Consider the following 15,264-nt stretch of genomic DNA (forward strand, 5'->3'; position numbering starts at 1 on the left):
GACTAAGCGAGACCTAGTGCAGTTTTACTCTTGGGAACTAAGAGGCTGGATGGATGGAATTGCAGGTTTTTTAAATTATAATCCAGTCTGGTTGAAGTAGTTATGTCTAAGCAGATGGTGAGCTCCTCAGAAAGTGTCTACAACTGGGCATCAAAGTGATGCACCAATAAGGATCCTTATTAAAACACCAAGGTAAAATTAACCCATGCCTGGCTCTCAATTTTTAAGCTCAGGAAAAGGCATCAGAAGGGCTAAACCATTCAGGAAGAGCAAAGAAAGAAGATGATGCAGACGCATCTCAACTGCAGACAAGCAGTGGCCTGACAAGCCTGACATGATTATGGAGCACAAGCTGGGCACACCCTCCCTCCCAAACCATTCAGCCTCATCTTCCCAGCCCAGCTCCTCAGCACCTCGTTTATTTGCATGGTTACTCTCACGTCTGTGGAAACAAGAAACTTGTGTCACACTCCGAGCTGCATCCCCGAGCATCCCGAGGCGGGGGGCGCAGGGAGGGACAGTGTTACCTAGGAGCTCCGGGATTTTCTCCAAGAGACTTGGTTCATTTTCTCTGAAGCTTCTGTGTTTTCTTTTTTCCCCTTTCGCCCCACTTCTCTCAATGGTCTGGTGCCCTCAGAGAGTCCAGGAGCAGACACCAGCTGGCCCTAGCAAAGGCCACATCCCCCACTGCCTGTGTTGTTCTCTCCAGCTTGCCTATATGGATCCCTTAATTGCATGCATGTCTTTCAGGCTATTCTCCATGCATGAGCTGTCAGCAAAACCTCGCTGGAAACACTGGAATTTCACATTTTTCATGGAGATTTTCCATATCAAATGGGCAGTTTCACATTTTCCATGAAATTCCTAATGACTACAAAAAAAATACAGCCCCAGTGTTTGGAAGGGCTTGCTCAGCTTGCCTTTGGGCACCATTTGTGTGTTAAATGCATGTGTGTGAATTTACTTAGCATATAATTTCAGGGATGGGATTGGCATTTTTTTTTTAAATTTTTTTTTTTGTTGCAGATGACAGGAGAGAAGCATGCATTCATCCATTCATTCATAAACCCAACTTGTGGCATGGCATGCTGGGGAAAGGATCTTTTGCATCATTTTTAAAACAGAGAGAGTGCAAAGCCCTGTCAACTGACAATATCCATCCAAGCTGTCATTGCCAATCACTTGAATGGACTGCAGCAGAGAGTATTTTCCACAATGAGATACCAATGGGGGTGACCATTAGGTCAGGAATCTTATTTTCTCAGCTCACCAACCCCTGCAAATAAATTCTCACCAAAAGGAGAGAAAAGCCTCATTGATTTGACAACCGATCAGACACTGCAGTTGTCATTTTCCCAGCAGTTGCTGGCATATTTTTTTGCCTGGTGTGTGAGATATGAATTTCGTAACTTAACCTATCAAAGTCTTAAAGGGCTCATCCCTTTTTCATCTGTATCCTCATGAAAAGCAGAACTCACAGAAGCAAGACTCTGAAAGCAAAATACTGCTCTCAGTTTTAATACATTATTAATTGATTTACAACAAAGGTTCATGCAGGGGCTCTACTTTATTGTTAATAGTCAGCCATACTTATTTGACCAGCAAGAATGTGGACTTTTCCCTCTCATCAATACCCATTTTAATTTGTAAAACACATTTTTCCAAAGTTGCTGGTATTGTTCCCTTATGAATGCATCACAGCCAAACCAAGAAAGGCTATGAAAGCGAGAAAAACCACATTCTTCAATGAAAGAAGTCCTGTTTTCTTGATGTTCTCAAAGACACAAGTTTTCATAACTGTTTAAAATATTGCATTAATATAAAACAAACAAAAAAACAACTTTATGCTGAATTCCAGCAAACAGCCTAAATTCTAACTGTGGATCCAGCGAAACAGATTTGTGCTGGCAGACAAAGTGTGTCTTCTTCCACGCTACCCAAATCTACTTCACCTCTTTGAATTAGAGCTTGAAAATTCATCTCAGATTTGCTGTGGAGTTTTTCTGAGGGAATATCTTAGCAGAAATAACTTATTAACTGATGTAAAAACATAGACTTCGTGATGTTTTTACAGGCAGGTTCTTTAGGAATATTTTCTGACCAGGAGGAGATCCTGGTCCCCAGCGAAAAGCCTGCAGGGAAGTGAGTCCCTGGTTTAGCTGCCTTCCCACAAAAGGCACATCAAGGATCTGAGTCCAACTTCCTCACTGACAATTTTGCTTTTTTCATTAAAAACAAGAAGTTTTGTCTGCAGATATTTTTACACCATGGGAAGGTTGTCCCTGCCCAGTTGTAGATACTTTCTGAGGAGCTCACCATCTGCTTGAACACAACTACTTCAACCAGACTGGATTATAATTTAAAAAACCTGCAATTCAATCCATCCAGCCCTTTAGTTCCCAAGAGTAAAACTGCACTAGGTCTCACTTAGGCTATGGCATTATTGCAACTCAGAGAAATAATGGGATCCACTCATGCTGGAAGCACTCTTGTCAACAATTCAGAACATTTAAAAAATATTACACATACATACATATATATATATATATTAAAATTCCAATAACTGATTTATCTAAATTTACTAATGGGATGACAACATTAAAATCAGAATGTTTCTTTACAAATAGTCTAAGGAATGGTCAGAATCCATTAAAAATAGATTAAGAATCAGGTTAAGCCTCACCTCTGTGTCTTACACATGGTCTAGCATCAAGAATGTTGCTGCCAGTTTATTCTCTCCGGAAAGAATGACAGGAAGGAGTTTTACTCTAATGTCAGAAAAATAATAATTTATTATTTTGGTAAATTGACAGGTTGCTAGACTTAGTAAAAAATTCTTCTAAGCACCATCAGGCCATTATTTGTTAATCAATACTGCACATTTCTTACTAGTCTTATCATTGGAGTACATTGTTCCAGAAATTCTAGCAGCATATTGAGTCATGAGTCTGCTTCCAGATAAGCCTAGTTGGCTTAATTTTTTGTCTTTTTTATTTCATGATAAGTGCTCTAGTGCAGGGGCCCACCAAAATGACATTTTATTCCTGATATACCTATCAATTCTAGCTTTGCCATTTCCTTGCAATTCAACATTCAGCTGCTCAGGCTATGGGCAGTGTCTAGGAGGGACTGACTCTGTTCTTTTCTCTGATGTTCTTTTCCTCTGTGCACACACGTGGTAGCCTCACCAACACACTGCTTTCAGCTGCTGCTAATTCCCTGCTATAAGTTCACATCCAAACCTCCAGCTACAAGGTGCAATTCCAGCTCAGACAGCAATACTTCCAGAACAGTGAGGGCTTGGTACGAGACAAACACTTTCTAACACATGTCAAGGAATATGTATTCAATATCCAGGAATATTCTGAAACTAGCCAGCTGTGGATAAAATCCTGAAGTTAATTTTCCCTGAGAAATCTCAACTCCTCAGGAAAAAATGGTTTTCTGTTCTTCACAAAAGTGAAGCTCAAACATCTTAAATAAGCATTTTCAGATACTTCCACTGTAGATCACTAAGGATTTTAAATGCAAGCAGGCTCGTACTGTCTGACAGGAGGACTTTTTCTCCCCCGTGAAGTCCATTTTTCTTCTGTCTGCTGTTAAGTTACTATTATCTCCCATTCTTTGTAATAATGGGCTTAAGATCAAGTGAAACTGGAAATGGAAAGAACAGTGAAAGATGACAGACTTGAAGGGGCTTTATTGGGACTATGGGTTGCTCCTGAGGTCAGAATCAGTAAGTATAATTAGATTCCTGGCATTTACAACAAATGTAAAGCAACTCAGAGCTCCCTTTTGTGTGCCTGTAATTAAACATGCACTTTTACTGCCCTCTGCAGTGCTCCAAAGTATCTTTGATTCCAGCACATGAAAGTGGAATGAAAGAGCAGGCTCAAATCTTCATCTCTATATGGCACTCATATTTCTGAAAACAAAGTATTTCTCAGCAGAAATGGAATAGCCCCTTTCTAAAGAAACACAAAAGGGAACGTTGTTTTTGCTAATAATTAGAGCCACTCCTGTACCTCCCAGAAACTTTCTCAATACACTTGGACTGACAGAAAGGTCCCAACACAGACAGCTGGGCCCCACTTTAACCCACAAAACAAGTTCCAAACTTTCACTCAAAGTGAAGTTACTTCTTGAGCATATGAATCAGCATTATTTGGATAAATTAGTTTTGAACACAATCCAAGAGGTAAGTGACAAGCTCAGAGTGAACAGGACTGGTAATCAAAAAATACAGCGGGGCCAGCAGTGGCAGTTGCAAACCCGATGCCACAAAACTAAACAGTGCACAGCTGGAGTAAATTCTGCTCAGCATTAACACTTTAACTAAAGTATATATATTACATTCCAACTACAGTTTTCCTTGAAAGTGAAATGGATTTTTGACACTTCACAAAGTAACTTCAATCTCTTAACTATTTATATAATATTTTGGTAAATTTATCCCTAGTTGTCAGGAGGCACTCAAACTTAGTATTCAACAGCTAGAAACCAATCTTCTCACAGTATGAGAAACTACAGAAGAAAACACAGAAGAGCAAGAACTTCTAGTAAGGTCAAAAATCTTTTAAAAGGGGTCTTTTACTAGCCCAGTTTTGATAAAGATGTGCCTGATCCCCCAGGTTTTCATACAGATCCATCCTCAGGCATACATAGTTGCTCCCCACATGCTCCTATTTACACTAGAAACACAATAAAACAGATAATCCTGAAAATAATTCCAGTAAATACTTGCATGAACAGAAAGTTGTTTGAATGGTATTTTGGACTTAAAAAAATGGATACATGGAAGAAAGCTGGTTTTAGCTTGGCTTCCTTAGAGCATTAAATTGTTGTGATGGCAAGTCTTCCAAAATCTCTGTCCTGTCACTTCTAATTTTTGAACTGACTGTCCAGGTACTGAACAGAAAGGTAAAACATATTCCCTCATGGTTTATGTGACAACAGCTGAATGATGAAGGAAGACTCAGTTAATGCCCAAATGAAGGACAAGCTGGGACAGCTCAGCTCTTTAATGTTCTGCTTCTACCCTACCCACACACGTGTACCAATGGCCCAGCCAAAACAGATGGAGCTTTAAATTAGCCACAGCCACGACTGCTGTCAGCCAGGCAGGGCATGAGGATGCTGAAAGGGGACAGGGCTTGGTGTGAAGGGAGTAAGAGAAACACAAACCAGAAGGCACAGGTCTATAAAAAACAGGGTTGACAGGTTTTGCTGCCTACAGAACAACCTGCTCAGTTTTATTTTTAGAGGAATTTAACCTAATAAGGCTAAAATTTGACAGCAGTACTTGGTTGTTCTCCATGTGAAGCAAACTCCACTGCTGCAACTATGCACAACTGAACATATGGACATTGTTTTTCCATAAGATTCCTCTATTCCCAGGTACTCCCTAAATGGATGGGGTTAGCCCACACTTAACCACTAGAGGGCTTAATTCTATTGCAAAAAACTCCGTGTTTTTTCCAATTTGGTATTCAGGACCTTTGGAAAAACATCCAAACTGAGTGCTCTTTAAATGCCAACCATAAAAACGAAGTGATCTAAGTAACTGAGACAAAGGGGAATTGTTGTAGTGACAACATTGCTGTGGATAGCCAGTTCCTTCAGGAAACAGTAACAAATCTGAGCCTGTTTCACAAACAGCTAGTGAACACAGACCAGCCACATTTCTAGTCTGGATCATACCCACCTGGTTCCTGGGTGATTATGCTGCACAGAAGTGAAAGCTGAACAGCATCTCAGATTGCTTTTAATGAGATCAGAGAATGACTGCTTTTAATAATAAAGATATCTGTAAGCAAGCTGGAGCACACCATGGGATTACAAGAGATAAACTAGCCAAAAAAACCCCAAAAAAACAGTGACATAGAATCATAGTCTGAAGCAGAAGTGACAGAGCACACTGAAATGTGACAGAATAGAGCAGAGATGGAACAGAGTGAGCACAGAGAGAGGCAACACCCATCTCAGCAGGGCAGGGTCATGTACAGGAAGGCACAGTTCAGGGGGCAGGGCACAGGCAATGCAGGAGGGTCATATCCCAAGGCCTGTGCCGAGAACCTTATCTGAGGAGTAGCAGGTTGGTTGGATTAATCTCAAATTATATACCACATTATGGACTAACCACTGAGAAGTCACTCTGCAGAAATTTAAAAGCATCTGAAGACATTTGCCAAATAATTATTTGTTGTGTGCTCCATTATAACACAGGAGTGCATCTTGCCTGAACCCTGCCCAGGGATTAGTGTTCTTCACAATGTTTTCCCCACAGTCCACCCCAGAGCTGGATGCAGCACTCGTGGTGGGGTCTCACACAGGGGCAGAGTCCCCATCCTTGCCCTGGTGGCCACGCTGCTCTTGGTGCAGCCCAGGACACAGCTGCCTTTCTGAGCTGAGTGCACATGGCTGAGTCACTTCAAGTTTCTCATCCACCCACCAACATCCTCAAGTGCTTCCCCTCAGGAGTGCTCTCCATCTGTTCATCCCCCAGCCTGCATTTGTGCTCGAGAGATTGTCCCAGCCCATGTGCTTCCTTATTTCAAAACTAGGTGTAAGTAACCTTACCCCTCTCAGAAGCCTCTAAACAATCTCCTGAATATCCCACTGATCCAACCTGTTTGGGTAGCTACAGTAGGATAGAAAAACATCTTTTAAAGAAACCAATTCTACTGGCAGTTCTGATACTCAGCTACAGACTGACACACCAAAAATACTTAAGAACAACCAGGAACAGCATGGCCAGAAAATGTGACACGAGAAAAGCAATCTGGGAAGGACAGAGAGTGCAGAGTCCAGGTAGAAGGTAGTCCAGAAATACCATTTTGTTGCCTTCTTTGGAAAAAATGTGTTAGGAAGGCTGTCTCATTAACATCAGAGCTTAGCATCAACCTTATCCCAATGCCACAGTTTCGTCTTGGAAGCTTCCCCATCAGATCAAGTGACCTGATTTCAAAAGTGCCTAACAAATCAGCTGTAAGCAATATTACTAGCTGAGATGCTCCCTTGAGTTGATGAGTTTAAGGGGTGTAACATCAATACCCAGAAATTCCATTTAAAGAGATAAAACCTGTTAGTAAAGAAGACTGAAGTGTTCATCCAGTTCTCCTAGCAGTTTTCCTACAAAACAGAACTTGGCAACCAGCTAATGGACATCTACTACACAAAATTGTCTCAAATTCACTCTGGTTGCCATGTAAATAGATTTTAAGGTCTCCTGTAAGTCAGAGGATGGTGCTAACACAGATCTATCCTGGCTTAGTACCAATACCAGACACCTGGCTTTCAGCATTTCCCTGTATTTCATTATCCACAGAGCACTGCTAGCAGGAAATGAAGAGTCACATGTAAAAGTAAAGGCAGTTCTGTTTATTTTCCAGCAACATCCCACGCAAAAGCAACAGAAACACGAACTGCTCTCAGCAGAAAATCTGTACAGTTGGTAACATTTACAACAGTTTTACATTTAAAACCAGAAAACTGAAAGAATCAAGCACTTTCCCTAGACATAGTTTTCTTGACTGCATTAATAAGTGACTGACGACTATTTACAAATTTCAAATTAAGGCTGCTACTTCTTAAAAAACCCCAACATTATTGCATAGACTTTACTATGTTGACCTCCAATTTCTTGAGGGTATTAAACTTCCAATTGTTTCTGAAACATTTTTGCAAAAAAAGTGGGTTTTTTTAAGGTAAGGTAGTTAAACTTGCAGTAACTGCAGTAGATGGGCTTACTAGTGCCAATCAGCCACATGGTTCTGTACCATGTGCATTACTTCAGGTCAGGTCTGTTACAAGAGCCATGTGTAAAAGCAAGGTAACATTAAAAAAATATCCCCCTACTTGGCTCTTGAGCTGTAGGGGAACAACTGAAATAATGTTCACAGTGGGGAAAATTGGTAAGATCTTGTGCTATTTCTTATTACTAGAGGATAGCACTGCCATTGGCTAGTTTTACTACTGAAAACTTTTATAAAAAAAATCTGATATACATAAATTAAAAGTTAACAAGAAGTCACACAACTTAAATGCAATTTTACGTAGAGTCTGGTCTGGAGAATATCTAGACCAATCACAGCTTTGAGAACAGTCTTCAACTTTGCTTAAGCTTTCTAATTATTAACAGGTTATGGATCAAGCTAACCTTTTAAATTTAAAAGAAACTTTCTCTAAAACAGGTTGCACAAGACTATTTAACTCACAGTATCAAATTCTTTCAATGGCTCACTTAAACACACTTCCAGGTCAAATTCTCCTTCTGCTTGATAGTCAACATGTCTAACTTTGGTGGGAGTGCCAGAACAGGTATCCTGGAAAGGAAAGACAATTAATTACTAGTTAAGTAGAGGTTATTAGTACAGGTAATTTAATTAACTTCTGTAATTAATTTAGACCACCCTATAATAATAATAACAAATGCTTTAAAGGCCGTAAAAACTCAAGCCTAGTCTTAATATTAAAGAGATGTAGGCTTCTGCCCATCCATCCCATTTGAAAATACCTTGCAAGTGTTCCAAAGACCTATATATGCAAACATGAAAACATTGAAAAAATGGGATATTTTTAATGTGAGAAGACCATTTAAGTTCTAATTCTCTGAATTCAAGACTACAGACAGATAATGGCTAGAATTGAAAAATACACGAATTTCAGGATTGCTCAGCTTTATCAACAGTCCCTAAGCAAAGTAGATTATAGGAACTGTGAGGTATTCAGGCTGCTCTAGATATAATTCTAAGCAATGAACTGATTATTAACAAATAGTTATGCAAATGACAGATATGCTTACATCATTATCTTGACAGCTTGTTTGAGATTCAGTAGAATTGCTTCCAACAGATTCTGTCTCCATCTCACCAAGGTCAACAGGACAACTGTAAAATCATTTAGAAGAATATAGCATAAAATAAATTGATTTTTTTGGTGTTAAGATGCACTTTGTTGTGCAGTTATAAAAAAAATGGCCAGAGGAGAGCAAAGAGACTTACAAAGATTACAGGGACAGTGGTGGCAAACTGGGGAAAGCAAACAGAACTGCAGTACAGCTCAGTACTGCCAAAATGGCCAAGGACTGAATTAAGTCTTGAGACTGAATACTGCAACTTGTCAAAGACAAAAACCCAGTGCTCAAGCAATGCCTTAATGCAAATGTTACAGGAGAGGATTTTTTTTCTTCCCCCCCAGATGAGGTTTTCATCCATCTGTTTTGGAGAGATTTAATATCCATTATACACAGACTAGACCCCAGCATCTGAAAGTAGCATTTGGACACCAATGCACACAGCAGGGTTCTGGCTGAAGGACCAACTCCCCTCACACTGAGCAAGTAAAGGGAATCTAAAAGGAAGCTTTTATTTTAGATCCTATTGCTCTGCAGTAGCTTTAAAAATCAGCATTCCATTAACAAAAAACACTACTTTATTAACTCAAAACTGCCTGCTAAGAAATTAAGTTCCCTCTTTGTCCCCTTCATTCTCTACTGTCAGTTTTATGTCACATGTTGCTGATCAGCTGTATTGCTTTCTACAGAGGAAATAACTGGGGCATCACTCTACATCTTCTAGAGCTTGGGCTGTGAACACTTGTGGCCGTGCTTTGAGCTTGGGATGAGTTCACAATTCTCCCTCTCTGGAGAAGAAACATTTTATACCACTGTTCTTGACTAGCAAGTGAGAAAGTTTCCTGTACAATGGATTGGTCCAAGCTCAATATTCAGGAGACCTGCCATTAGTGAGAACTCTCCAGCCCTGTTCCTACCAGATAATTTGAAGACTGCTCAGAAAGAATTGGTTCATATCAATGATGTGGTGATTATTTTACAGAGCAGTGCAGAACTGGCTCTGCTTTCACCATTAAAAAAGTGAGGGATATGTATGTATGCCCTTCCAAGGATACTGGGCAAAGAAAAGGAAGCTACTGGATATTTTGACTGAGACGAAACTGAACAGCACTAAGTGTAGATAAATAATTAGGGGAAACATTCAGCACTCACTGACTTGCCTCAAAAAGAACTATGCTGAGGTGGTATTTATTTCTTAAACATGAGACTTCACATCATAATTTCTATAACAGCATCTTGCATACTCAGTACATACATTTCCTGCAGATCACATCCTCCTTCAGTTGGAGGATCCCAGGAATGCAGTGCAACTTTCCACAGTTTGATTTGCTGGTCCCATGACCTACGGCTGTACTTCTTAAATTTGTTTGGAGTTCTGGGATGAACTCCTGGTATACGATGGCATCTGTTCAGACAGAGATGAAAAATCTATCAGAGTTTTATTCACACATACATAACATAGCTTTAAATATTAACTGATTGTATGACTTATGAGGAAGACCAACATGTAATTCCTGCACTCAAGCAAAGGCTTGCCAGCTCCATACAAACTTCTTAGTTTTTCTTATTCCAAGCCAAACGAAATAACAATAGTAAAAAAGAATTATCATTCATAGATCTGAAAACTTAATTCCAAACTCCATAGCAACTGCAGCCTATTTTGTCTTGTAGTTAACTCATGAGAAAACTGACTGCAAAAAGCAGTTTCATTTCCTCTCACTGACAAGCACATCCAAAAGAACTTTCATTTCCATTTCAGCAGCATGAGGTATTTCTTATATAATGACTCATTAAAATAAAACTTTAAGCCACACCTCAGTTGACTGTTAGTGTGATCTAGCAGCTCAAAAATGTCTTAAAAGTTTAATTTGTAGATGCCTTCTATTTGAAAGTGTATTGGATACCAAGTTTAATACATTAATGTCCTTATAAAGAACAAGTATGACTTGCAGGTGGATATTTAGTTTTCTAGAAAAAAGCAGCTTACCTAGGAACTTCTTTAATGTATCTATCATATGCAATCGTGTTTTTGCCATAGTTTATCTGTTTTTGTCTTCTCATCAAAACCACCTCATCTGTCTCAAGCTCTACTGTCACCGTGGACTCCTTTGAATCGGAACTGAAGAAAAAAAACATTGCAGGTTTGGGACTACTAGAAAACCACTGACACTCAAACAAACCCACTTGTAAAAGGCTATAAATAAACATGCTGAAACTTTTCAAACAAATGCTTGGGGTGTTACTAAACCATGGTGTTGGAACAGACTTGAGATGAACTATTTTAAACTGTGTGTTTTAAGAAACAACACTGTGCAATAAAAATTGTTTTCAAGATTTTCCTCAGCTAAGGTAGAAATTTAACCTACCTTCCTGAGGAGGACTTCCTTTCTCTTGAAAATTCATTTATCAGGAGTTTTCTTCTGTGTCTGTAAGAATTAAAATCAGTTTTAAGAAATTATATACACAAAGAGGAACATGAGGGCTGCGCTGTCACAGCTCACTGTTAAATTAACTTTTCAGAAAAGCAGCAGCACCCCAGACATTGCAAAGACCTTTTCCTACGAAATGGATGTTTCAGTTTTCCCTTACAAACAATAAAAATACAAGGACTTTATTTTCCTATTTTCCCTAAAGCAACTTCTTATAGTAATGATAGGAAAAAACAGTCATTAGTGGAGAGTAATTTTAATTATTTTAATCTAAGAGATTCAGGAAAAGCTTAGTCCAAAAGGAAGATATTTAGGGATACATATTCAATCTCCAGAGATACAGTATCCCATGACATTCCTGCAGGACTCAACCCAAAGCTAATCTAAAAGCAGCAGACAAGAGGCTAAGGTTGACCTGATTTTACTACAGTGGTGAAGTTAAAAAATATAACTTGAAACAGGTTCTACAAGACAACTTCAATTTCTCTTCTTTTCACCACTTCCTCTTAAACACCCAGGGGTTACCTAGCGATTTCTTTGTGAACATTTGTCCTCATTTCATCTTCTTCCACTGCAGTTCCCCAGTCTAAACACCTGGAAAGGGGTCCAGGACCTTCTGGTGTTGTAAAACTAGAAAGGAAAAAAAAAAAATTAAGGCTCTGTGTTAAAAGCTTCGGTTATTGTATTTACCTCCCCTACTTACAGCTTGATACCTTAAATATAATCATTTACAGTACTCAAAATGGCTGTGACTACCTTGTGTTTTATTAAAATTTTATCACTGTAAAATTAAGCATCAATTGCGACTTCCACCTTGAGGTTGTGTGGTTTGTGTTGGGTTTTCTTAAAATTGATGTAGGTATCTATAGAAACCTACCACTGTAGCTTGAGAACCCAGCCCATGCTTTCAGTAACTTCCAGCTCATATTCTTCAGAAAATGGTACATGAAATACCAACTTTATCCATTTACTCACTTGTTTTCACTCCACTAAATGGCTTAGCAATTATTTATTTGATGACTGCAGACTCATTAGCTATATAAGAGATAAAAGTTGAGGCACAGAATTAAGTTGCAAAGCTAATTAATTAAAATTACACGATAGCACCAGGAGTTGCTCCATGTAAATATATGCCTAGTAGAGAAGGCAAAGGCACAAAACCATCCTATTTTAGCTAGGAAACTGAGAATTACAGTGCCTTTGCAAACTGGTTTAACAACTTTGCTGCAGCCCCTTAGCATCACAAGCAGGTTCAAACTCTTGCAGGGGAACAAACTCATATCCCCTCCCAACCACCTACTGCTGCCTGAATTCAGATTATTCAGTGTTTTCCCCAATTTTCCCTAAGTAAAACTCAAAACTGTATCCTAGAGAGCAGATCTGGAAATACTCTGGAGACTTTCCAGGATTCTGTGTAAACATGTCCCTTGGAGACAGGGGATTAGATCCATCTGCACCAAAACAGCTTCAATTCCCCCCTGCTCCCAAACTGGTTTGCACAACTTTGAACGTTTTGTTAAATTCAAACTTAAATTTATTTTTAGATGAAACCCAGTTACCAACTTGACAAAATTAAAAATCCCTATCAAACAGTACAGGTCCATCTGCAAAAATCTGTTCAAGCTCCAAGGTTTTTTAACTTCTGCTTATACCAATTTCTAGATTTGCAGAGAATGCAGGCCATGTTCAATTATTGCTCTCCTGTGGTAGAAAACAAACAGCAGAATCCCAGTTGGTCTCAGCTCCTGAGCTTTTTCCTCAACTCTTGTTTGATTCTGTACCTGTGCTGTGATTATCCAGATGACCCAGCCTCCATCCTGGTCCTCTTTACTTTTGAGAATTTTAATTTGGCATGGTTGGATTGGCATAAACAAAAAGTAGTTTTGTCAGAGGAAGAGAGCAATTTCAGTCAGAGCTCAATCCAAACTGAAACCAGGAAGTGTGTCTGCACAATTCAATACTGGGAGATACGCAGAAGTATTGCTTATTTATGTTGAAACTATCAGTAAAGTTTCATCCTCGTGCTGCTGTTCAACCAGGCTTTCTGGCATTAGTTTAAGCTACTCTGGATAGTGTAACTTGAGCCACTGACCAAGGTGTTCCCTGCTATTTGTCAGCAAAGGAAAGTGGGTGGGCACAACCCACCCTGTTTTCAAGAAGCCTTGAGTCAATCAACTGGGGTGTGGGAACAACTCCCATCGCAGATCGAAGAGATAAAGAGACCACGGCACGAACAGCTCAGATTGTCAATGTGATATAAAATAAGATACTTAAATCCAGCTGTGCTAGCAAACACAGAAGGCAGCGTTATGGGGTGACCTCAAAACAGGATCCCTCCACAAATGTGCTGACATATAACACAACTTCTTTGTACTCCCTTCAGAAACAGAAAATATATTATTTTTAAGAATCGAATTTTTGTAATTTACTTCAGTTTTACCACAACTGTTTGTACAGCCTGTATTTAGAAACGTAATGGGCCTGTACAATATTAGTCCTCGATAAATGACAGTAAACCAGCACAAAATAGGACATAAATTATCAAGGACATATTTCAAGAGGTAAGAATGAAAAATGCTGACTCCTAAGAACTGACTCGGAGATAAGAGCACTGCGCTCGATCCTTTTCCCTCCTTTAAGACCAGCTATTTATGGCCGATGAGCGATGATAACCAGGCAGGGCTTGGCAGAAGGGTCAGTACAGCAGCTCCTGGCGAACAAAGCGCAGGAAGCCGCTGCCACGGTCGGCACTGCTCACCTGTCCAGCCGGCTGTCCTCGGGCCCGGGCTTGTTTTCCTCACAGGCGGAGGATTCGGGCTCGTTCTGCCTCCGCCGCCTCCCATCGGCGCCGCGTTTCCTGGCCTGGGCCCAGCGCGGGGGGTGCTGCGGGCTGCGGACAAACAGGGACCCGGCCGGGCTCGAGGGCTCCGTCCGCCTCCGGAGACCGCGCCCGCTCACCCCTGCGCTCCCTCAGCGCGCCGGGCCCGAGGGGCTCCGGCCGCCCACCCGCAGCGAGCCCGGGCAGCGTGGGGGGAGCGAGGCCCGGCGCAGCCCGGCGGCCCTACCTGCTCCTCGTGCTGCCGTGAGGGCTCCTCTGGCGGAAGGACATGGCGCGGGGATCCTCGGCGCGCAGCGCTGCGGCAGAGCTGAGGCGGTGAAGGAGGGCCGGGCGGCGAGGGGCTGGCAGGCGAGGGGCGGCTGAGGCGGGCGGTGAAGGAGGGCCGGGCGGCGAGGGGCTGGCAGGCGAGGGCGGCTGAGGCGGGCGGTGAGGCAGAGCCCAGGGAGCGCTGCCGCCTTCCCGCTCGGCCCCTTCGCATCTCCCGCCGGCGCTGCGCGACGCGCCCGCTCCGCCTCCCCGCGGGGCGCCTCCACGGGGACGGGAGCAGGGGGGGGGGCGAGCGGGAAAGCGCCGCGGCCGCCCCGCGCCCGTACACGCTCACGCACGTCCCCACCCCCCCGGCAGGGTAATGGCTCAGCCCGCTCCGCCCGGCCCCGCCCCCGGGGCGTGTTGGCGGGAGAATCGAGCGCGGCGGCGCGCGGTTTTGGCGCGCGGCGGCGGCGGGACTCGCGTGAAACAACGGGGGGAAAATCCAGCCCAAACAAAAAGAAAAATACAAATTCCCGCGATTTACGTATGAAGGATGACGGTCCCCGGCAAGGCTGTACAGTCGATGAAGCGCACAGGGTAGTTGAAGGGCCAGTTCAAACCCTACACCAGACAGTTACCACATAAATTTCAGAGTGACGTGGCTTTAAATTCTGCATCAATAGTGAAGAAGGCTGGGTAACGACACGAGGCGGTTGTGCCTTGGTTCGTGGACCTTTCTGGGGTTTTTACTTGCGCATGCATGCCCAGTGAGATCCCACTGGTCCTGCTATTGGGAATACGCTCACATTTTAGAACAGTAATTTAGAAACAACCTGAAGAACTCCAGCAGAACACAAACAGCTTTTAACAATAATACATTTGCAGCCTGAAGA

General features: G+C 41.8%; 1 protein-coding gene across 1 annotated transcript; it reads right to left on the bottom strand.

Annotated features, from left to right (window-relative positions):
* Positions 1-7,359: 7,359 nt before the first annotated feature.
* On the bottom strand, positions 7,360-14,599 carry SLBP (stem-loop histone mRNA binding protein). The gene is made up of 8 exons (XM_021535646.3): positions 14,349-14,599; positions 14,042-14,173; positions 11,809-11,913; positions 11,221-11,280; positions 10,842-10,973; positions 10,110-10,259; positions 8,804-8,888; positions 7,360-8,324 (listed from the first exon to the last, which is right to left on the bottom strand). The coding sequence occupies exons 1-8, from the start codon at positions 14,390-14,392 to the stop codon at positions 8,208-8,210; spliced, it is 825 nt and encodes a 274-aa protein (XP_021391321.1). The 5' UTR covers positions 14,393-14,599; the 3' UTR covers positions 7,360-8,207.
* Positions 14,600-15,264: the final 665 nt, after the last annotated feature.

Source organism: Lonchura striata, chromosome 4 (genome assembly GCF_046129695.1).
Source record: "Lonchura striata isolate bLonStr1 chromosome 4, bLonStr1.mat, whole genome shotgun sequence".
NCBI lineage: Eukaryota > Metazoa > Chordata > Aves > Passeriformes > Estrildidae > Lonchura > Lonchura striata.